This window comes from Syngnathus scovelli, chromosome 7 (genome assembly GCF_024217435.2).
Source record: "Syngnathus scovelli strain Florida chromosome 7, RoL_Ssco_1.2, whole genome shotgun sequence".
NCBI classification, from domain to species: domain Eukaryota; kingdom Metazoa; phylum Chordata; class Actinopteri; order Syngnathiformes; family Syngnathidae; genus Syngnathus; species Syngnathus scovelli.
In genome coordinates, this window is record NC_090853.1 from 10,203,512 (window position 1) to 10,228,583 (window position 25,072).

The 25,072-nt window shown below is 42.7% G+C and overlaps 1 protein-coding gene across 4 annotated transcripts in view; it reads right to left on the reverse strand.

Moving 5' to 3' along the window:
• Positions 1-9,231: 9,231 nt before the first annotated feature.
• dscamb (Down syndrome cell adhesion molecule b) overlaps positions 9,232-25,072 on the reverse strand; it is an 88,591-nt gene continuing 72,750 nt past the window's right edge. Inside the window, exons 17-33 of one of the 4 annotated variants that reach the window (XM_049727008.2) lie at positions 24,400-24,643; positions 23,421-23,567; positions 22,900-23,055; positions 22,533-22,666; positions 22,235-22,388; positions 22,041-22,158; positions 18,301-18,467; positions 18,075-18,173; positions 17,590-17,778; positions 17,211-17,501; positions 15,998-16,174; positions 15,725-15,755; positions 15,525-15,640; positions 15,289-15,438; positions 14,278-14,478; positions 13,870-14,172; positions 9,232-10,483 (exon numbers count right to left, since the gene is read on the reverse strand). In XM_049727008.2, coding sequence (XP_049582965.1) covers positions 9,993-10,483; positions 13,870-14,172; positions 14,278-14,478; positions 15,289-15,438; positions 15,525-15,640; positions 15,725-15,755; positions 15,998-16,174; positions 17,211-17,501; positions 17,590-17,778; positions 18,075-18,173; positions 18,301-18,467; positions 22,041-22,158; positions 22,235-22,388; positions 22,533-22,666; positions 22,900-23,055; positions 23,421-23,567; positions 24,400-24,643 — 3,168 coding nt within the window. In that variant the 3' untranslated portion in view covers positions 9,232-9,992. Of the gene's footprint in view, positions 10,484-13,869; positions 14,173-14,277; positions 14,479-15,273; positions 15,439-15,524; positions 15,641-15,724; positions 15,756-15,997; positions 16,175-17,210; positions 17,502-17,589; positions 17,779-18,074; positions 18,174-18,300; positions 18,468-22,040; positions 22,159-22,234; positions 22,389-22,526; positions 22,667-22,899; positions 23,056-23,420; positions 23,568-24,399; positions 24,644-25,072 lie in introns of all 4 variants that reach the window. The other 3 variants (XM_049727007.2, XM_049727006.2, XM_049727005.2) reach the window with 3 other exon arrangements.

The following is a 25,072-nucleotide window of genomic DNA, read 5'->3' on the forward strand; positions in this document are numbered from 1 at the left end:
ATATGTTCTTGTGCACTAGTCTTCACATGTTGCACCTTTGTAGACTCTTAAATAAAGGATCACATATGAACACTTTCCACCAGCCAAGGACTTTATCACGTACACCTGCATAATCTAATGCAGGGGTCACCAACACGGTGCCCGCGGGCACCAGGTCGCCCGTGAGGACCGCATGAGTCGCCCGCAGGACTGTTCCAAAATTAGCTCAAATAGCGGCACTTGTCAGTGAGCTGCATCTATTTATTTTCCGAACGTCCTGCTTCTCGAACAAATCAGAATTCGAACAAAAAATTCGAGATTTTTTTGCTTCGGTTGCCAAACAAAATTCGGAGGTCGAACCTCGCGAGATGAGCCGGGAGGACCCGAGAAAACCCGACCGCGCGGCCCGGATGCCGACTGACTCCGTTATTGTATTTTCGTTACTTTGATGATTGTATTAACCCCTAATCATGCCTCCAAAGAAAGCAAGTGGGAGCAGTAAAGCCATCCTAAAACACAAAGACGCTCTTAAAGCAATGCGACAGTGAGCGCCCGGCGCGCTGCGGTTGCGCGATCTGACCAAATTAAGCTCCCTGCGCACTGAGGTCCACTTAAATTTTGGAAAGTACATCAGGACTTAAAAAAAATATTTTCTAAATTTTAGCGACGAGTCTGTCATAATAATGCGACCAGCGCGGTGCAGTTGCGCGGTCGGCGACGCGCTACTGTTGCGCGTTCGGCGGTGCGCTGCGGTTGCGCGATCGGACAAAATTAAGCTCCCTGCGCACTTAGGTCCACTTAAATTTTGGAAAGTACATCAGGACTTTAAAACTATTTTCTAAATTTCAGCGACGGCTCTGTCACAATAATGCGACCAGCGCGGTGCAGTTGCGCGGTGGGCGACGCGCTACGGTTGCGCGGTCGGCGGTGGGCTGCAGTTGAGCGATCGGACAAATATGCGCAAATGAAAAAATGCTTTAAAAAGGCGGGTTTTTTTTTGTCTTGAAACGGATTCATTTTTTTCCCATTATTTGTAATGGGAAAAAATAGATTCAGAATTCGACCGATTCGCTTCTCGAACCGCCTTCTGGAACGGATTGTGGTCAAAAACCAAGGTTTGACAGTATTTTTGCTATTCTTGTTAAAATCACACTTACATGTGAACTGGAAATGACAATAATAACACATAGTGGAAAGCCAAATTGAGCAAATTGGCTATTTCAGAAGTGCGTGTCAAACTGGCAGCCCTTTGCCTTAATCAGTACCCAGGAAGTAGCTCTCGGTTTAAGAAAGGTTGGTGACCCCTGATCTAATGTCATAAGAGCTGTAACCAAAATTCTCTCCTAACGTGGATATTAATTCAACTTAAGAGTTAATCAAATAATAGTTTGAGACCTTGCATAGAAAATAGAAACAGATAATAACATTATATTTATTGTATTTATGCTGTTATATTTTTTTATTTTTACTGTGCACTATGGGTTTAGTGTGTACATTAGTTTTGAATTGTTGTGTTATAATACAAATTCTTCCATGATGGTCTGCACTACAGTAAGTAATGTCTAAGGCCCCATGAAAAAGTTGTTTCATGTATCATATTGGGAATTATGCTCCAACGTATGGCACAATATATCACGTCTACAAGGTTATACGCCTCAGAGGAATCTGGAGGTTCACCAAGAGTTTAAACTGCTAAAGAAGCTGTAAAGCTCTTCTTTAAATTTGGGATCATGACATCCCAGAGGGCAAGTGGAGAAATAATCTTAATAGGAGCTCAGAGTGTGCGAGCCTTACGTAGATTAAACAAACTAAATAACAGAACCAAATTCTTGGGTTGTAAATGAAGGTGGTTTAAAACAAAAAGATAATAAAATATTAATTCATTCAACTTAATCTGTTCTCTACTTAGGTCTACATATCAATGTTGGATTTAAGAAGTTCAGAAGGAAGTCCCTTTATTTCAGGCATAATAAGAAATATAAAATTAAAAAATACAGGAAAGTCATTTAAAGGCTTGCATCATTTACTTTAGGCACACTGCTCTCCTCTCATGTAAGGAAGTATTTATAATCATGCAAATTTAACATTAACCCATGACCACTACAATTACATTAAACAACACAGCTTTGCAACCGAAAAAACAGTTTAATGAACATGTAATGTATTTTTTAGGTTGTTTCTGAGATTCCTCCATAGAAGAGGAGATAAAAGGTGTGATCATAACAATTGAACCAGAAATATAACTTTTTGCAATTTAGTGGTAGACAGGTCTTGGACCTGAAGGATGAAATCCACAACCTTCCTCCCTTTCCTCTTGATTGTCACGTTAAATTGAGTGTCCATTGCCGTCTCATTCTTTACTCTTCCAAGACAGTTAAGAATGGTAAATTGTTACCTTGACTTACGTTCGCAGTTAAGGTTAATTGTACGGATGGATTATTTCCCATGTGAAAAACGTATTGTACTTTTCATCCTGCTATTTGAATGCAAGTTGCACGTCTTTCATCGCAATATGTATTGGTAGCAGTTTGAAGCTTTAAAGTATCCTGAATAAAACCAGCAGGGATTTAGTGGGGTATAATTCAGTGATTTGCGGTGAGGTTCATAACTGGGGAGGTAATGACGAGATTTACGATTTGCCAAGGAACGAAAGAACCACTGACTGAAACACCACTTCTTTTATGCACGTTTTCTCCAAGCTAACGGCTAACTTTATTGTATGAAGGGATGCACCGTTATGCAACAACGGGACGATTATGCTTCTCTTTGGGTAATCTTGATTTTATAACACTTGTAGTTGTTTTTCAATAACGTGTATGCATATATACGCCTAAATATTGTTATCCAATATATCTACTGCGATTTCACATTAGATTGCTGGTTTGAAATGTACTTTTATTATTATTATTATTATTTTAATAAACATTAAAACCTGTTAAAACTTTTCTGGTGTTTTATTCCTTGTTTTTATTTTTCTGGGCATGAAAATAAAAATCTGACATTTGGTTAACTGCTTTATATGACAATGTGTTTTACGTTGTGTAATATGTGTTGGTGTCCCCCCCAAATAAAGAGCAAGTAGTCAAATACGCATTCTTGACACGTATACAAAAAATGCATAAAGTTATTAGGTACACCTGAAATTGGTGGTGTACATAATGTGGTGTCCGTGTGATGTCACAGATCAACCAGCCAATCAGGAGGTGGGGGTGAGGGCGGGTGTGGCACTTTTAACTTTCAGTTCAGCTTTGGCCATGATTTTTCCCTAATGAAATGGCCTGTTATTAGGTACACCTGAAAATGGCGGCGTACCTAATGGCGTGTCCGAGTGATGTCACAGATCAACCAGCCAATCAGAAAGTGGTTGTGAGGGCGGGTGTGGCACTTTTCACTTAAACTAGGGGTGTCGACCTCCAGTCCTTGAGGGGCCGCGTTCCAATATGTTTTCCAAGTTGCCCTCGTTAAACACACCTGCGTGAAAAGATTTGTTCATTTTCACGTTCTGCAGGAGCTAAAACTTTTCACACCGGTGCACTTAACGAGGGAATCTTGGAAAACATGTTGGAATGCGGCCCCGAGGACTAGAGCTTGACACCTGTGGTCTTTGACCATGATATTTCACTAATAAAGTGGCCTGTTATTAGGTACACTTGAAAATGGCGGTTTACCTAATGGGGTGTTTGTGTGATGTCACAGATCAAACAGCCAATCAGAAAGTGGGGGTGAGGACGGGTTTGGCACTTTTCACTTTCATTTAAGCTTTGACCATGATTTTTCCCTAATGAAGTGGCCTGTTATTAGGTACATCTGAAAATGGCGGTGTACCTAATGGAGTGTCCTACACTATTGGATTTCACCCCGCCCCCTCGGTAGTGGGCGTGATCCATTGGCTTTGTCTCTGCCGACTTGGGGGCAGAGTATATGTATTTACATATAAATACTTGTGTTTGTTTGCATATGCGTACGCATTCAAAGCGAGGTTCCAATTCTAAAATCACGTTTGGGTGGATGCTCACACCTGGGATTGAACCCGATTCACACCGAGCGAGAGTCCGTGTCGGCTATTTCGACCTGGTAATCCATGGCCGTCTGCACTGTTTTGTACTAGTGATGTGAATTCCACTCGTGAAACTTTAGAATCGGTTCACTCAAAAGATCTAAAAACATCTTAAGTTGAATGCTCACGCCTAGGATCGAACCAAATTCTTACCGAGTAAGAGCCCGTGTCACAAGCCAGTCGGCTATTTCGAGCTGGCAACCCTTGGCTGTCTGCTCTCTTTTGTACTTGGTATGTGCATTCCAATCCTTTCCTTCCTTTGTGAACCGAATCTTTTGAATCGGTTCACTCAAAAGATCTAAAAGCACAGTCAGCTAAATGCTTACACCTGAGATCGAACCAAGTTCTTTCGGAACGAGAGTCCGTGTGACTAACAAGTCAGCTAATTCCACCTGTCAAACCTTGGCCGTCTGCACTCTTTTGTACTAGTGATGCGCATCCCAGTTTTAAATGAACAGTATCTTTAGAATCGGTTCACTCAAAAGATTTGTTCAAAAGAATCGTTCACCGAATCGTTCACTACACTTTCTTGTTTATTTATTCTTTTTTTTTTTTTTTTTTTTAACCTCGTGTAGTGTACCTATTGAAGTGTCCATGAGGTGTACCTAATCACAGGCCACTTTATCAGGGAAAAAGCTTAAGTGAAAGTGAAAAGTGCCACACTAGACAGTTAGTTACGGTTATAAAATAACTATAAAAATTCAGCAATTTTGGTTCAAATTGATACAAAACTATTGCAATTAAAAGGAAAATGACTTTATAATAAAAACAATTGAATTGCTTTCCCCCCTTTTCATGATGGCAGGGGAGGCGTAGTCTCCCTTGCCTCCTCTGACCGCACGTCCCTGGTATAATTACATGTAGATATATACAATGCGACGGGAGGCATTTGCAGCGAGGATGAGACTGCAAAATTCAATAGCATGCCTACCTTCTGTTCTGCTTAATGAGAAGATATTGGACGGTGGTGAGTACGGATGGGGCAATTTTCTTTCCTGCTCACAGTTAAGTGAATGCAACATCTAATGTGGATGTGCCATAGATGCGGAGCTTATCAAATAAAGGCTGCCTGATAAGAGGGCAGAGATAAAGGTGACATTTATGGAAATTTAATTTTGTTAATGTCTTGATGCTGCAGGAATCAATTTCACACCATGCAGATTGTATTAATATTTAATCATCTATGTAGGCTTTCAAAAAAATAAATTATTTTCCCCCGATTGTGTCACACATAGTTAGACAAAAAGCACAGGAGTGTAGAGTGTGTCATTTTGTACGCGCTCATCTTGCATCACTTCATTGACATCGACTTACTTTCAGTCATTACATTTACATGAGTCATTAGGGGCTTGTCACATGCTACAACAGTTTGGTGAAATTAAACTAATAAAACGAGTATGCAGTGTGAAATAATTCACCCCCTGCTCGCGTACGCTTGAAAGATGGAATTAGTGAAGAAGTTCACTTCATCATCCTCTTACTGTGAAAACTCTCAAAGTGGATTTGCTTTTACGCTCAGACGCTATCTGTCTCAGCGTTGTGCCTCCAAAAGCCCATTCATTTGACGTCTGCATAACAGAGTTGTTATTCTGATAAGTCCCAGACAGTGATGAGTCTTGGAACTTCTCCGTACAGACAAAAACAAAAATAACTCCCAAAGACTGATAAATTCATCACATTTGCATTCTTGAATTAGGACAAATACACACACACACATTCCTTCACTTCTGCGTTAATTCAGTAGGAAGATTATGTAATGACATTAATTATACTTTATATAAAGCCCAGTAACTCACGAAAAGCTCTATTTTGAAAATTGGGTAGGGAATTTTAACATTCAATATGTTGGGTTTTGTGAGATTAGATAATGGCTTGGGTTAAAATAATACAAAATGGACGAAAAAATAAGGAGCGAGATGTGAGAAGACCATTAAGTGCCATACTGAGGCAGTAAAAAGCCGGCTAATGGCTTCTGACGTTTCCAGGTGTCCGTACAGGAGCATCCTTTGGACAAAGGTAATGTTCAGAGGCAGCTGATGACCAGCGACCCCTAAGAGCTGATGCATGATGAGGTGACTGCGGCAGTGGGGGCTCCACTACAAACCCATAAATGAACAGGGGAAAGCCTGCAGGACAGCCAGATGACGCAGAAGGGGAGGAAAACGACGAATATTAACATTAATAGAAACGTATTGCACTAACACATCATTGTTACAACTATACTGATGAAAAAGTGATTTACTACCATAATTTTCTGGGCTTTAAATATTTCATTATGTGATGCATTGAAACAGGAAATATCAATAATTTGCTCAGAAGTGAATTTAGATGGGCACATTGAAAATAAGAATGAGGAAAAAACCCCAAAAGAGTTAAAAGGCCATTTCTGAAGACATCACAGACTTACTTCACAACTGAAATTTTTATGTGTTACATGGAATAGTTCTAATGGACTCCGAACAATCTATTTGCTTGATTTTTCCAAACAAACTTCCTACTCCTTTAAAGTCATTTGTCCACCCTAAAATGTCCTCCGACAGTATAGACTGTAGTAGTAGTTTTCTTGCCATTCATCATTTTCTTTATGACAAAAGATGAAAAGATGACAAGGTGGTGTCACATGTATATGATGAGTGTAGGCCAGTGTGCACACTCAGGGGGAAAGTCCTTCTCTTTTATGTTCTTCAAATGTACCCCTCTGTTGCATCTGACAACTCTTCAGAGTCTTCATTACAAAACCTCGCTGGCACACGTCTCTCTTTCGAACATGAATTTGTCTGTGCGGAACACAATGAAGCCAAAAGGGGAAAATCCACATCAGATTGCAGGACAATTCCAAGGAGTGTTTTGGAAGAATGACCGTAGGAAATGACTCTAAAAGAATGACAATTTGAGGGATACAATTTGATAATACGGTACTATACACAAAAGTAAAAAAATGAACCAATCCTACTTCTACTGATGTTACTTTATTTTACGCCATGTAAGATGACCTTGAGTGTCAGAAAGGTGCCATCAAGTAAAATGCATTATTATTATTATTATTATTATTATTATTATTATTATTATTATTATTATTATTATTATTACTTTCACCAAAGCCAGAGGACAGGGAGAAAATGCATGCAAAAGCTTTCAACATACAAAGGTAATCTCTGCATTTTCAAATTTAGAACCAATAAATGGTTCAAACACACGTTCCAAAAAATGTTCTGTGGTCATCATCCAACATTTTCTGTTCATCATTTCTGGCACTGTTTTGTGTGGGAGTTACAAATAAGGGAATATGCAAAATACTGTAGGTAATGTTTTAAAGCAGTGATTCGAGCAGCAAAATTAAAGAAAAAAAAATCACCGGATTAAATCCAAATAAAATGTACATTTATGTAAAATATAATCAATATTGTATTGGGATGAAGCTTGTAGCCATGCATACCTCTAAACTTTTCATGTACAGTACATATTTTGCAGTACATTGCAGTTTTAATTTCAAGTCCAGTGCAGGACACATTAGCATAGAGGACATATACTTTTCTGAAAAATATGGCATTGGGTTCCAATTTTTAGGTTCTACTGTTTTGAAGATTGATGACAAATAAAACATCAAAACCGACTGCGAAATTCAGTGCTTAAAGGTGTCATCGAACAGGGTTATGCCAAGCAAACTAAAAGGGGTTGGCCACCTCTAATGGTAAGAAAAGTGTCTGTGAATTTCCCTCCCCGGTGGCTGGACCAAGTGTTAATGGTCTTCTGTCAGAAGAGGACTTGAATCCCAGAAAAGAGGTTGCCCATTTATACTCATCACACAAATCAGTGTGCACAAACCCCAATGTTTTTTTGTTTTGTTTTTTGGTGTAGAGGATAGCACATTATTTTCCCCGTAGAATGTGATCAGTTTTGACGGTATACCATTGTGAAGAGATTTTACATCCACATTCTCTTCCACATAGTTCATCGTGACAGTGTACACTTGATCTTGGTCACCTGGTGTGCGCTGTGGCATGAATTATTCACAGTGTTCTAGGAGGTGTGTGGATGCAAGTGACAAAAGCACACACTTGTACAGGCTGCACGGTCACTCTTGATGATGTCTCACTTTAGCCCGTCGAACAGATTTTACTGCACACTGACCCTCTGTCCACCTGCTGAAGTCTGCAAACTTTAAGTGAGCCATATAAAAATACTAGTGACGTCATAGCGCCATCTGTTGACCAAAGCAAGGAGATAAGCAGCACTCTTGAATGATTGAAGTGTCACAAATCATAATGTGGAATAGTCTCTTTAGAAAAATCCCCAAATTTTCAGAAAGGATTAATAATTTACATATGGTAATACAGCAATTTTAGATATGCTTTAATGAGTCGCCTTCCTGATCCTCCGGCTTCCTCTCCCAAAAGACTAAATTGTCCACGGGTGTGAATGATACCCGGTGAATGACTGGCGTCCAAGTTTCAGATTTGAGAGGCTCCATTTCAGTCGTGACCCTGCAGAAGACAAGCACTATAGAAAATGGATGGGTGGATAGCTGGCCATATTGGGGAAAGTTAAATATAGAGTTAAAAACAAGCTAACGATATTGTATAAAATTACATTCTACATCCACCAAAATATACTTTGTCGCTGTCAATGTTATTTTATTTACAGTTACGGGATATCAGTGTATTTAACAATTTTTATCAGCTCACTTGTGACTACTTTGATGATGTAGTAGTAGTTTTCTTGCCATACATTTTGGCATAGTCTACTATTATTAAATTAGAAACAATATGGGGAAAGGGGAACATTGTTTTTACTTTATTCTCACTGGCGGAGCTAGGATTTTTTTCGAGTGGAACATGGGTATCTCAGGGAGTCCGCATTTTTTTTTTTTTTTTTTTTAAACAAACCCCCTAAAACTCTTCACAAAATCAATATAAATTTTATGTTCCTACAGGCAGGTAGATATGTGGGTGAAATTCCCAGGCAAAATAAAAAAATACCCAGAAGGCAATTATCAGAGGTCCAAGCATATTTTAGCTGCGCCAGTGTTTTTACATTTAATTGAATATCAGTAAATAAAGCTTGGAAAAAAGTTGAAAATAATCCTAAAATATAAAAATAAAAAATTGGCCAGGATTGAAAAAAAAATGAATGTCTGTTATAAAGAAAACCAATCAATGACGTTGGGTTCAAGCCAAAGGACTTCAAAACAGATGTGTGCAAACATGACTAAGGACTTTATTAACCAAATCATTTTCCCCATAATATCCACAAATAAAAGTGATCTCTTTATATATATTCACATTGTATATTTTTTTTCTTTATAGTGACAACAAAAAGATCTTTCTTGTGATTTCCCGCCATGCAGCCGCCAGGAGAGGTTGATAAACATTAGGGTTGATCGACATTGGCATCATTCTTCTCTATTGGCCCTTCAGAGTGCTAAAAACCTTCTCGTCGGTCAATCACCAAACTTAGTTTTACAATGAAAATAAATTATGAAAGCATTGTTCACCTTCCACTTTGTGATATTCCTCCATTACATTTCACTTTTTTTTATATGTTCTTTTTATATATATATATAATAATAGTAATCATAATCATGACTCTAATCGTCCTTGATATAATTTCAATAACATTTTTCTCTATCTCAATTATTAAATAAATCATTTCGGCAATCCTGGTGTGTCCTCACTTTAGAATAAAAGAATAGCCGAGTAGAAAATAAAAGCGGTGAGTTCCCAAAGAGGTGCGAAAGAATGAAAAGTGTCAAAGCAACACAGATGAACGAGAGAGGAAAGAAATGAAAGCAAAAGAGACAGACCAGAGAAAAAGAAAGAAAGAGAGAAAGAATGAAGGAAAAGCATCACCATCAGACGCATGTCGGGAACGACTCTATATACAACAAAGTGTGTTGTGGAAAACCATCCTTGGTGTGCCTGTCGTCCAACAGTGTGTCTCCAAAGTCATCCAAGTGTTATACCAGAGTGTACGACTTGGCATAGGGGTTGTTGCTTTGTTTCAGGTGTCCTCTGGAGTCCAGCAGGGACTCCTGGGAGGTGCTGAGCTTAGCAGCCTGTGCTTGGGCGAGGTCCCCAGTGGGGGGGACTTCTGCTCGGACCTCACCCCGAGCCTCTCCCCGTTCCCGGACATCTCTGTGCGGGAGGGTGGACGCCGTTCCCGGCTGCCACTGTTGCACCTCCCTGGGTGAGGGCACTTCCATGGTGGGCTCCATCGGAGGGGGCCTCTTTAGGGTACGGCTCCTCTGGGGCTCCAGGCAGGTCTGGCCCATGGCGCCTCCTCCTGCGCCTCCTCTGGTTTCTCCCGTAGCACCAGCAGAACCTCCGGCCACTCCGCCACCCGCTCCTCCGCCTGCGCCCCCGCTGCTCGCCCCACTGCCCCGGGCCACACCGCGGTTCAAAAGGAAGTCCATGCGGAGGTAAGGCGGTAAGTGTACCAGCTCTCCTCCTGAGGAGCAACAACAATGGAAAAAAAAGACAAGACAAGTGAAGACTAGAGAATCGATCAATCACATTGCAAACGTGGTCTACACACTTATTCGTTCGGCTTGATATTTGTTGACATTGTCAAGTGTTGGATATTCATATTAAACATGGTCCAAGAACCATGGGAACCCTTGAACTTAGTCTTCCTCAATTTTGCTACTTTGGCTCTTTCCAGATGTATTTGTAGACTCATCAGTTTCGACATGCTCATGAAAGACACAGCATCTAATTCTTAAAGCCCTCAACGGCAGGCGGCTCTGCAAGCCTTTAGAAGTTGTTAAATTTGTCCTACAAATTTGCTTAGCTGGTTATTTAGGAAGGTTAAGAAAGTGTTTAAAGCGCACCTCAGCTCTGGAACGTGGCCAGTTAGTGATGGGAGACTTGAGGGATGCGAAAATATTACAAAATAGACAAATATGCGGCCATGCCGAGTCATTACAGCCAAGTCATACTGTACGAAATCTACTTCATCAGGGACTATTATTATGGTCCTCAACAAACTGCATCTAAAAACACAATAGATGTAATAATGAGAGCCATCAGTGATTTAAAAAAAATGTCCAACAACCTAAAACCAAAGCTACATTTCTCACTTGTTTAACTCTTGCAAAAACACATGCAAAAATGTTCCGTTGAGAAATGTAAAATCCGCAAGCTGATTATTTCAAATTTGATTTCTTTGGGACACCACCAATTTATCCCATTTTAAAAGTCTCCCTTAACTTTTATATCAGTTTTCAAAATTACATTAGTGAAAAAACAATCACAATCAATCATACTGCCAAAAATAATCAAATTATCTGACAAAGACAAGCCATACAATCTATTTTACTGTCAAACCACGGAGCTTTTATGCCCAGTATCGCTTTTACAAATTGGGCTAATGATGACATTAAGCAGACCCGGCTGCCCTCACTCACTGTTCATTCTCCATTGTGCCCTCTGCGGATAATGCACGTTCCTGGCGGGTCAGGGTTCTGACATCTTTTCTCCATTTTTAGAAATGCTCTGCTTAAATCGACAACATACCGAGAGCTGGAGATCTCATTAAAGTCCTGTTCACACGGCGACACGGGTTCACCTTGGGGCTTATGGGATTGTGATTCACATTACTATTATTCTAATCTTGAACCAATCTTCTCCCAGTGTGAATCTATCTGATTTAATAATATGTGATAGAGGGAAAACTGTGCAGCACATACGGAAATGGAAGACAGAATTTAGAATATATCTTCAGTGGCACTGTGTATCATGATTCAATGTTTTTCTGTGACAATTACACTTGCGGATACAGCAACCATCTTTTACTGATTTGATCAGTGATTCCCAAATGTTTTATACATAAGAAAATACTTAACTCGCCAAGTACTGTCATAAAAAACAAAACTAAACAGCAGCCATCTTATTGTTGACACGTGGAAATCGCATTTCAGGAAACAAACAAATGCAACAAAAACGGGATGTCTGTTGCATTAAGATTACAGGCTCCAAGAAATGGGTGTTTGCGACACTGTGGGCGTGAACAGACCCAACTTCCTGAACTTGCTGTAACATTCAGAATTAAGACTCATTAGGTCAGATAACCCATGAAGATTTAATCTACACAGCGCGGCCACAAAGCACACGCTACACAAAAAAATAACGCACATTACTTCTTACATTCGGTCAAAGAATGACCTTGAAGGATGATTGAATGGATTTGCACTTATTGCAGGTGCATCTCTATTAATGCTTATGATTAGGATGAATCTCCCACTAGGGATGATTTAATCAAGATGGAAATGTTTTACTCTTTGAAAAATAGCTGTGATATTCACCAGGCGGCAAATTGCTAAGTGATGAGATGTGAAACAGAATATAACAAGCTGTTAATCTGCTGGTGATTTTCAGTTCTGTGATTTGTCTGACACAACATCTGTTAAGGTTAAATTTTATGAGCAAAGTGCAGCAGAATAAATTTTAATAGAACACAAGCTCAATAAAAGATCCATTAGGAGGAAATATATAAAACTCTTGGACCAGTGCAGATCAGACTGTAAAGTGTTCTTTCTTTCATGTCAATTCTTAATAAAATGTAATATGCCTACAGTCTTATTCAGTTTGACTGACAGATGGATTTGCAGCCTTTCATTCTCATTGAACCTGTCCTGAACTGACCTCTGGGGTCACTGCTGACGTTTCTCTGTGCATCTGGTTATTTGATGCCAGCACTGAGTGTTCAATGACGCCTCACTACACTGAAACGCAAACAGGTTTCCACACCAAGTGAGCTCCAATGTAGCACTGAAGTGCTGTTTTGGAAGGTTTTAATGAGGAACAGTCGAGTGACAAACAGCCTTTGTGCGACCTTGATCCCTTGGTGATATGATCTGCCTGTCTGGAGCACAAACAGTCAAGACATTGACATTGAGAATAAGACCTGAAATTGGAGAGAGGAAATCAGATCACCTTACCTCACTCAGTGGTGCTGCACACACACATTTGCACGCACGCACGCACACACGCACGCACACACAAATTGAAGATAGATGACCTGTAGAGAGATTGATATGCCTTTCCTCAAAAGCTCAATTTCCAGATCCTCCCCATTAACAGATCATCGTCTATACAATGTTTTGCCTTGCTAATATCAAACGTTGTAATGGTGTGCCATACTTCTTTTTGGCACCCTCTAATCAGTTATAACCCCAGGGGTACTTATAGGGTGGGGCATAACAAATGGAGAATCTTGGTTTTTTTGGGGGGTGGGGGGCAGGGGTGGAAGAACACAGGTTGTCAGAACACAATTTTCGTCTCGTAATAAACATTTTAAAAAGAAAGAATGTCAAGTACTGATTATCAAAAATATATATGTGCAAATGTTTTTCAAGTCACTTGGCATAGGCTGACAACCAATCAGAGGACAGATAAATGCTGCAGTGAGCTAGACTGGTTAAAGAAACAGGCGAATATAAGTTCATGTCACAAAAGCCAGAACTACTGATTCTGAAAGCTCTGGGCAGATTAGATTGAAATGGATGCTGAAATCTGAAAAAAAAACACAAAAAATGGGAATAAAGTAATATTTCACGGAACAAATAGAAGGCTCAAAATGTGAGTTTCTGCTTCTGAAAGTGCTGCTAATGCTGACAATCACTGCATTCACACCATCACTGAGTGGGAACTGAACCCAGGCTGACTGAATGGGGTTTAGGCGGCACTACACCATCGGTGACTCATGTACCACAAGCCAGATGAGGATTTACTGTTTCAGACAACACTGTGGTCAGGTGAACTCACTGGACCAGCAACTTCACATATAGCAAGCACGAGTGGTTGCTCAAATCACAGAACCAATGACATCCTTACCAGGTCTGTGCGCTTTGGGCGCGGCCATATTCATAACGCGGCTGACATCCTGAGGTTTGGGTGGCGAGGCGGTGAAGCGGCAGATGCCCGATTCAGACGGCGTGCTGGACGTGAGGCTGTCGGTGTAGTCGTTGGTCCCCGCTGTCATCTGCTCAGAAGAGGTGTCGGAGATGAAGCACTCGGTGATGGTGAACTTTGCGTGGCGGAGCTGTTCCTCCATCTTGGCGTGCTCGTAGGCTCTGGCCAGCTCCTCGTAGGTGGAGGAGGCGCTTTCGGTTGACACCATGCTGCTTCGCGCTCGATCTGATGGCAGTAAGTTACATATTAAGGCAACACCCAAAAATATCATATATGTATTTACATTGCAATCTATTGTTGATATTGTCAACACATTTATTGGTCACCCACCTGTGTCCTGTGATGGGCTGACACTGTAGCTGTCGCTCTCCTTGTCCACAGATCCAGTAGCGCGTGGCGTGGGTAGTCTCCAGTCAGTGGTCAGGGTATGTGATGAGCTGGTGGGGTGTGGCCTGTTCAGAGTCCACTGGCTGGCGTACCGACTTCGTGCGGCGGCAGGACCGGCTTTGGCAGTGCGTCTGGCGGTGGGGTCTTGGGGAGAAGAGAAGTGTGCCCAATTTATCGTTTCATCGGTGAGGAAAAAGGTGGTACAGGTTGAAACAGATAATTCCTCAGATGGAGCTAGTTACTTTTGTGATCATTAATGTTTGTTCGTGTAATTTTCTGTGTTTTCTGCGATAAAATTGTAGTTATTTCGCCATTACAGTATACTTGCACTGGGGACAGGTGGGGGCATTGACAGAGTAGGTACACCAGTGCTGAAATGGGACATTAAAATCTTGACCTTGGTGGAGGCTCTACTCAGTAGCATTTCAGTTCATTTGAGTTTACTACGTACTCTCTTTTAGCTACGTGTGACCTCACTGTTACAATTGAGTCTCACATTTTTTATACATTCTATTAAATGTATACAGTATTTGATTGAATACAAAGTCCCATTTCACCTAGGAACTGCACAATTATCCATAACTGAGTGCAAGAAGGGGAGACTTGGGTGAGTATGTGTCAAGGGGAAGTAAAGAGACCACTACTCTTCATCAGTTCCGCTTCAGCGAAGCACAAACACCAAGTTACCCCTGCAGCACTATTGCTGAATCATCATCACATCTGGAAGTCACCTCATTGACGAGATGATGAGTTTGCAGGAATTTAAAAACGTGAAATTTGGCTATGAGATAATATGTGATGAATGAAATGACCAATTAAGTGCGACTCAGCTCGTGTTGCGGTATGTGAATGGACATTAAGGACCCGCTTTCATGATCACAATTAGTAATGCAACATTATGGAATATTTTTGAAAGAGAAAATAGAAACGGGCACTAACAATGGTGGGACTCACTGGTTCCGGGCCTGGCATCGGACACGTCCACCAGTGGTCCGGTGGCTTGGGAAAGAGACTGGTAGTGGACAGTATGCGTCACTGTGGACGACTTTTGCTTATTTGTGTCGCCAAAGTCGTTATCAGTCAGCAGCACCGTGGATCGGTCATCTGTGCGGTAAAATGAAAAAATGTCGAGCAAAAATTAGATCATGTGGGCAAATTTCCTATAACTGAATTCACACTCTAGGTCTTACCGATTGTCTCCATGGTGTCCCTCTCTTCGATGAGCAGCTGCGCTCTCGGAATATCGATGTGCATTCTTAGTGTCTGTTGCTGCTTGTTCACATTTTCTGGCGTCCGTGTATTCTTACTGTGCACATTGGTAAGGAAGAAAAATGTATTTTATTGTTGCCTAGCATAGTATAGGGCATAGATCAGAATGCAATATACTCACCTCATTAGCATTTCTGCCAGGCTTTTGGCATCTGTTAAGACAACAATAAGTAAATTGGTAACTAAGCAGAGGATATTCTGCACAAATCCGTCGTTCATCTTCATTGCACGTTTGATGGTAAATGTTTATTATAGTAAAATAATAGTAAAGGCATAGGCCTACATACATGAGTACACGAGTACTGCTTTACCATAAAAACATCAGATGGACAAACACTGCACAGAAAGGCTTTGGCATTGTTAGTGCAGAAAAATCATTTCATCATGGGCCTACCTCGAAGTCTTTTGAGCCTCTGCTCCCTGCGTCTTCTCTTTAGCACCATAAGCATAATGAACACCAGGACAGCCACAACCAGAATGGATGTGATGGTCACCACCATTTTCAGACCTCCACTGCCTGACATGTTGTCTGAGATGGGATCGCCTGTTTTTAGCAGAGGAGGAATGGTACCTTGAAAGAAGCACAGACACATTAGTGACATAAAATGAAGATCATGAGTTATTTCCCTCAAATTTATTATTTTTGTTGTTATAGGTCAAATAATTATTTTTGTTTTGAAACCATTTATTGTGATCTAATTGGTTTCTAAATTTGGGGGTGAGAATGGTCAACTTTCTATATTCACTTTATTGTGGAATTGTGGAGTTATGGAACTATATAAGAAAAGCCCAACACAAATATTTAAACTGCTATGTGGATAATGAATTTAATCACATATTTCTATTTACATCATTTCATACATCTCAGAATGATCAGGCATTTGTTTACAATTCTTCCAGTTAAAGAAAGCTGGTTTGCCTTGATCCACGTGAGACTCGTGTTGAATGTTGGCTTTAATTCCAGCAGCTAAGCTGTCAAACTGACAAGCTCTCCCACAAAATCATGTTTGCCCACACAGAGAGAAAAGCACTTCCACGCACACATACGCCATCCTGACAGGCAGCTTCAACTCCTCAAGCAAACAAGTAAATTAATGAGTAGTGTGGAGTTCTGCACTCTCATCATCCCCTGTCTGTCCATCTCAAAAGCATCCTTTCAGTCTACTGTAGTTGCACAATAAAGCTTTAGAATTTGTTATGAAGCACGGCTTTCTTACGCCACAAGAAGCGTGACAGTGAAATTTCATTACATGACTTTTGGATATGTTGTATAGGCGTCTCACAAATGCAACAACAAAGACATGTTCAAGCAGTTAAAATTGCAGAGTGGGAAAACATTTTCCATGCAGTGTCCAGAAACTCTTCATGATAAGGGTAGTATGGCATTTGGGGATTTTATTTGTTTGGTTTTAAACCAAGATTGAATAGTGGATTGTGGTTAGGTTTTTGTGCTTGTGTGGGTTTCCTTCAGGTACAGCAATTTGTTCATTAAACTATAGATAAAATATCCATTAACATAAACATTGTATTATGTAAGGATATAACAGCATCATTTTTCCCTATAATTAAAAAAACAAAACATCACTCGGTCAAAATTTCAAACTCACTTCCATCTGCATTGAGAGTGGCAAAGGTGAGCTTCTTTTCTGCTGAGCCAGCACTGTTGATGACCTTCATTTGCAAGTCGTACCAGGTGGCCTCCTGCAGGTCGTACAGGATGTAGCTCTTGGTCAGCGACGTGCGCTGTGCCGTGGTCCAGGTGGCCGACTCCACGGCTTTGTACTCAAGAATGAAGGAAGTGATTGGACAGCCGCCGTTGTTCCAGCCAACCAGATTGAGTCTGGCACGGGTGGAGTTGATACTGGTGAAGAGTTCGTGTTCTTTGGCAAACTGCGGTTCTGAGGAGCAAACACACAGATGGTTAAGCTTGTTTTTTTGACTTCATCAGCGTTTCATAACATCCATCCACCAAGCCGTCCATCGTACCTTTCCCGTGAGTTTTAGCTTCAATTATCTCACTAATTCGGCCCGGCCCAACAGCGTTCTGGGCGGTCAAGGTGAATTTATACCAGGTGCCGCACTTCAAGTTCTCCAGACGGTACAAGCGCTCGCTGGGACTGATGGGAAAACTGCCCCACTGCTCGCTGTTGTCCTCTGAGTACTGCAGGATGTATCCTGCCGATGAAAAGGTGACAGATTATGCTACAGAAATCTTTCCAGTTCTTTAGAACGATATCCTTCTTTAGCAACAATGATACTATTGTTGTTGCAAAGATGCATTTCTATTGGAGTATTTTAGGACATTTCTGAACATCAAATGTAAGGATAAATTGTTATTTGAAAGGATGATTAGGGAAATCAAATTTAAGACTTTTGGAAAATCTGCAGGCACTCTGGATTAACGTATTTAATGTGCATAGCATGATGAATCTACATCATAGGTTGCAGATTAATGTGCCAGAATGTCTCACCTCTGATAGAGCTCCCGCCATTGTCTCCTGGTATCCATGACAACGTGATTGAAGTTGTGGTGGTCTTGGTGACAGTGAGACGTGGCTGATCAGGAGGCACTGAGAATAGAAAGATAAAGACACTTCATTGGATTCTAGAATATTTTGCTGTACAGTAGACCCCATCTTACTTGCTATGCAGTCAAAGTATTATTATTATTTTTTTAAAGTAATGATGGTGACTTGCCTTGAACCTGCAGATTAAGCGTGATCTCGTCTGAGCCCCAGTTGTTGCTGGCCACACAACTGTAGTTTCCGGAATCCTCTGCTTTAACTGTGCGGATGATGAAGCTACCATTGGCGTGGACGCTCCGCCGACCATCTACCAGGACATGCGTAGGAGTCCCATTGGTGCTGCAGAGAAATACAATGGACTACATTATATTCCACATTTATATGAAAAATGTACCCTTTACAATATAGTTATTCAAATATCCCTGTCCAGCCTATGTTTTGTGGAGCAGTAGAGCACACAATTACTATATCCATCCATCCATCCATCCATCCATCCATCCATCCATCCATCCATCCATCCATCCATCCATCCATCCATCCATCCATCCATCCATCCATCCATCCATCTTCTTCCGCTTATCCAGGGTCGGGTCGCGGGGGCAGCAGCTTCAGGAGGGACTCCCAGACTTCCCTCTCCCCAGCCACTTCATCCAGCTCATCCCGGGGGACCCCAAGGCGTTCCCTGGCCAGCTGAGAGACATAGTCTCTCCAGCGCGTCCTGGGTCGTCCCCGGGGTCTCCTACCGGTGGGACATGCCCGGAACACCTCCCCAGGGAGGCGTGCAGGAGGCATCCGGATGAGATGCCCGAGCCACCTCATCTGGCTCCTCTCAACGTGGAGGAGTAGCGACTCTACTCCGAGTCTCTCCCGGATGACCGAGCTTCTCACCCTATCTCTAAGGGAGAGCCCGGACATCCTGCGGAGAAAACTCATTTCGGCCGCTTGTATCCGGGATCTCGTTCTTTCGGTCACGACCCATAGCTCGTGACCATAGGTGAGGGTAGGAGCGTAAATCGACCGGTAAATTGAGAGCTTTGCCTTTTGGCTCAACTCTCTCTTTACCACAATGGACCGGTACAGAGTCCGCATTACTGCCGACGCTGCACCGATCCGCCTGTCGATCTCACGCTCCATCCTCCCCTCACTCGTGAACAAGACCCCAAGATACTTAAAGTCCTCCACTTGGGGCAGGATCTCATCCCCGATCCGGAGAGGGCATTCCACCCTTTTCTGATCGAGGACCATGGACTCGGATTTGGAGGTGCTGACCCTCATCCCGACCGCTTCACACTCGGCTGCGAACCACTCCAGTGAGAGCTGGAGATCACGGCCTAAAGAAGCCAACAGCACCACATTGTCTGCAAAAAGCAGAGACGCGATGCTGAGGTCCTCAAACCGGACCCCCTCAATGCTTCGGCTGCGCCTAGAAATTCTGTCCATAAAAGTTATGAACAGAATCGGTGACAAAGGGCAGCCTTGGTGGAGTCCAACCCTCACTGGAAACGAAGCCGACTTACTGCCGGAAATGCGGACCAAACTCTGGCATCGGTGATACAGGGACCGAACCGCCCTTATCAGTTGGCTCGGCACCCCGTACTCCCGAAGCACCCTCCACAGAACATCCCGACGGACACGATCGAACGCCTTCTCCAAGTCCACGAAACACATGTGGACTGGTTGGGCGAACTCCCACGCACCCTCGAGGATCCTGCTGAGGGTATAGAGCTGGTCCACTGTTCCACGGCCAGGACGAAAGCCACACTGCTCCTCCTGAATCCGAGGTTCGACCTCCCGACGGACCCTCCTCGCCAGCACCCCTGATTATACCTTACCAGGGAGGCTGAGGAGTGTGATTCCCCTGTAATTGGAACACACCCTCTGGTCCCCCTTCTTAAAGAGGGGAACCACCACCCCAGTCTGCCAATCCAGAGGTACTGTCCCCGATGTCCACGCAATGTTGTAGAGGCGTGTCAGCCATGACAGCCCCACAACATCCAGAGCCCTTAAGAACTCCGGGCGGATCTCATCCACCCCCGGGGCCTTGCCACCGAGGAGTTTTTTAACTACCTCAGTGACTTCAACCCCAGAGATTGGAGAGCCCGCCTCAGAGTCCCCAGGCCCTGCTTCCACAATAGAAGGCGTGTCGGTGGAATTGAGGAGGTCTTCGAAGTATTCTCCCCACCGACTCACGACGTCCCGAGACGAGATCAGCGGCACGCCATCCCCACTGTAAACAGTGTTGATGTTGCACTGCTTCCCCCTCCCGAGACGCCGGATGTAGGAGCAGAATTTCCTCAAGCCATCCGGAAGTCATTCTCCATGGCCTCGCCAAACTCCTCCCACGCCCGGGTTTTTGCCTCAGCCACCACCAAAGCCGCGTTCCGCTTAGCCATCCGGTACCTGTCAGCTGCCTCCAGAGTCCCGCAGGCCAGAACGGCCCGATAGGACTCCTTCTTCAGCCGGTGTCCACCAGCGGGTTCGGGGATTGCCGCCACAACAGGCACCAACGACCTTACGGCCACAGCTCCAGTCGGCCGCCTCAACAATGGAGGCGCGGAACATGGTCCACTCGGACTCAATGTCCCCCGCCTCCCCCAGGACATGGGAAAAGCTCTGCCGGAGGTGGAGTTGAAGCGCTTCCTGACAGGGGATTCCGCCAGACGTTCCCAGCGGACCCTCACAGAGCGTTTGGGTCTGCCGGGTCGGACCGGCATCTTCCCCCACCATCGGAGCCAACCCACCACCAGGTGGTGATCAGTTGACAGCTCCGCCCCTCTCTTCACCCGACTGTCCAAAACATGCGGCCGCAAATCCGATGACACGACTACAAAGTCGATCATCGAACTGCGGCCTAGGGTGTCCTGGTGCCAAGTGCACACGTGGACACCCTTATGTTTGAACATGGTGTTCATTATTGAAAATCCGTGTCGAGCACAGTAGTCCAATAATAGAACACCGCTCGGGTTCAGATCGGGGGGGCCGTTCCTCCCAATCACGCCCTTCCAGGTCTCACTGTCATTGCCCACGTGAGCATTGAAGTCACCCAGTAGAACGATGGAGTCCCCAGAAGGAGCGCTCTCCAGCACTTCCTCCAGGGACCCCAAGAAGGGTGGGTACTCTGAGCTGCCGTTTGGTGCATAGACACAAACAACAGTCAGGACCCGTCCCCCTACAAGAAGGCGGAGGGAGGCTACCCTCTCGTTCACCGGGGTGAACCCCAATGTGCAGGCGCCCAGCCGGGGGGCAATAAGTATACCCACACCTGCTCGACGCCTCTCACCGTGGGCAACTCCAGAGTGGAAGAGAATCCAGCCCCTCTCGAGAGGGCTTGTACCGGAACCCAAACTGTGCGTGGAGGCTAGTCCGACTATATCTAGTCGGAACTTTTCTGCCTCGCACACCAGCTCGGGCTCCTTTCCAGCTCGTGGAAAGGAGCCCGATCTGGTGGGGACAATTACTATATACTACACAGATTTTTTTGGGGGGAATTTGCTTATTTTACTTGGTCAAGTAGCTGCACAAAATAAAAGCATCTGGATGAGATATATTTTCCGAAGCCACTTGTTTAAATCTCATTTTCAGGGAATCCAAACTTTATACTGCACATACCCAGTACCAAATGACCAAGTCATCAAGAACACAAAAATATTTGTGAAATCACTAAGAAAGAAAGCGCGTGCATGCTCAACAATCACTAAAAAAACATCTTACAACAATCTTTCTTATAAATAGTGACCCAACAAAATTGACATTGGTCCCATTTGGATTAACAGGGACGGATGGTAAAAACAAAACAAGTTTGAATGCCTGTTTGAAGGAGCCTCTACTGACTTATATATAACAAAGGGAGGTTTATTCTTATTTTGATTTGTGTTGCTTTCTTTATTTTATTTATTTTCAAGGCTGCCTTACTTTCCCTTGAGCCACTTGATTGTGGGAGGAGGGTCTCCAACTGATTTGCACGGCAGGACAATGTCCTTCATCCAAGGAGTGGTCACTGTACCGTTGAAGGTTAAAATTCTGGCTGGGGCTAGAAGTAAAACAAATTGATGTCAAAACAGGAGAAGGATGCAAAGGGAAGAACAGCTATCCTTGGCCCGCTGTACCTTTAGCCAAAGGCTCTACTGTGATCTTCTCACTATTGTTGCCATGACCAGCGGCTGTCACAGCCACCACCCAGATGCTGTACTGCCTGTTCCGAGCCAAATTTGTGATCCTGTAGAAATATGCGTCGGGAGAGGCCTCAAACTCACTCATTACCTGCAAATCCGAGAGGAGAAGAGATTACTGTATCACTGTGGAGCCACAGTATTCTGACAGCCTTGTCGCTCAATATTGCGATTTGAGTCAAGCCCAGTGTCAAAGAAATATAGAGAGAATCCTGTGGAACACAAACACTATTACCATCGGATGCAGGTTCGAGCAGAAGACGATGTATTTCCTAATGATGCCGTTTAGCTTGAGAGGAGGCAGCCAGGAGACAAACACCACAGAACTGCTGGAGGCAGCGGCCTTAACACCTGCAGGGGGACCAGGAACTGGGATGGACAGAAACAAGTCAAACTCAGAAAAGAAAAGAAACGTCCAATATTAGGGAAGACAGCATCACTCCATTTCTTTCTGACACACTTTCTGTAATGGATCCACTGAATTTAACTTCGTGCGGAAAGTAATTTGAGGAATTAGAAGACTGAAGGGAGGATGTTACAGAGAGCAAGAAAGAAATCATGAAAGCTTTTGTGTTTGTTGTCTATTGTTTTCCATTTCTTACCATCTTCCTTGGTCCGCACATAAATCTGTTCACTGCGTACGCCATCTCCAGCACTGGTGAAGGCTAACACCTGAATGCTGTAGTTAGTGTATTTCTCCAGACCATCCAGCTCCAGAGATGGCTGACTGGTGGTTACGTTCCTGATTTCACCGAGTTCTAACACAGAGCGAGAAATTAATTTAGGAGACCATGCATAATACTGAATGAACTTTTATTATGACAAATACAACAAAACAAGGGTAACACACTATTGTAGTTGAATAATTAAGTTTCAGATTTAAAGTGTATTTGTACTTTGTTCTTATTACTATGAATTTGTAGTATTATTAAGTATCCAAGTTATAACACCATTTGAGAAACGTTACAATACAGTATAACGATGCAAGAGTGCCCTCTAGTGGAATACTTATAAACATCCAGCATCGGAAAATAATATACCGTACTTAGACTTTAAATGTCAGCTTTGAAAGCAATTAACTTGGATTGATCTTTGTATAATGTGAGAGTGTGCATGTTAATACCTCCATCAAGCAGGTTTGCCCAGTAGATGACTCTGTAGCCCAGCAAGTTTCCATTAAGAGCCTCTCTCGGAAGCTGAATCCAGGAGAGGGAGATAACCTCGGGGGACTTGGCCACAGCAAGCACATTTTCAGGAGGCCGAGATGGCACTGAGAGAAGGAACAGTTCAGTATTCTTGAATGCAAAAAGAAATATGGACCTCAATTGGTTTTGAAGATAGTAGCATTTTTAAATGTTCAATTTAGATGGCTATATAATTAACTGTACTTAATCACTGATCACTCATTATTTTCTTCTCGATAGATAAGACAGACGAAACACTTTGAACAAATGCAAAGAAAATGAGAAATGCATGGTTTAAAAATAGGTATTACCAGTAAAATACAGTTGAAGTAGTACAATAGAAGTTGTTCAATAAAACAATCACTTTCCAAAAATAAAGTCAGCTCAAATTAAATCATTAGCTGTCTGAAATTAAATCTATGGGCAAAAAACTGTCATAACCTCTTGCATTCATTTCTGGCCATGTTGACACAGCGACTAAAACACAAACACATCATGTTTTACGACAATGTTCAAACGCACAGACGGTCCACTTTGCATTTGAACATTGTCAAAGGCCACAAAAGTGGTACAATTTGGAGTCAAATCATTCCAAACAATGAATTTTGAACATCCATCTTCATATGTGATGATAAATTTGGCAAGTCTTACATTTGACAGTTTTGTGTCCTGTTATACTTTAATGATAAACACAGCCTGTAATAAATGAATTATTTTTTCCTGATGGCAATCACAAGATGAATTAATTTATGTTACATTATTTCATATGGGAAAAATGTTTTGGAATTCAAACAATTTGGAAGTCTTCAGGATCTATTCCACTCTTCTGGTGTCCTAAAATAGTCCACTTGGTGGTAGCATTGCTTAAGGTTAATACATTGAATAAAACTGGCAGAGTCACAGTCATCCTGTACTTACCATCCTCCAAGGTTTTGGTGACCACCTGCTGCGAAGATGGACCAGTCCCGGCCCGATTCGCCGCTTGGACTACCACGCTGTACTGCGTAAACTTCCTCAAGTTGTCCAGCACAATGCTCTCCATTGTGTCTCCTGTGGTGTCCACGCTGATGATGGTGAACTGGTGACTTCCACCAGGGCTGTACTCCCTGTAGCCCACCTGGTAGCCTCGGATCACACCGTTCTGCAAGTGCTTGTGGGGAGGCTGTCGGAGACGGCAAATAAGTAATCACCATTGTAAGCATTTGTGACTATAAAATGAAGAAAATTAAAACAACAATAAAAACACTCATTTGTATCAATTTCTTATATTGCATTTCATTATTTTAAACACGCCTTCCCTTATTGAGGTCAGGGAGGTTACATTTGTACTTTCCTGTTAGTGGAAGAAGACAGAGCTTCCCTGAGGTGAAGAAAGTTTGAAAATTCAGTTTGAATCTTGTTGTCTTTACTGTTTCACTGATTCAATTAAGGTATCACAATTACTTGCTTGGCTTAGGATAATATAATAGTCATTCTACAACTTGAACCGCAAGCTCAACAGACTCGCTTTCAATTATCAAAACCCTTTGGCAGAATTCTCCTCACATGGACGCTTTTCTTTTTCCTTTAATGAATTTTTAGCTCACTGCTC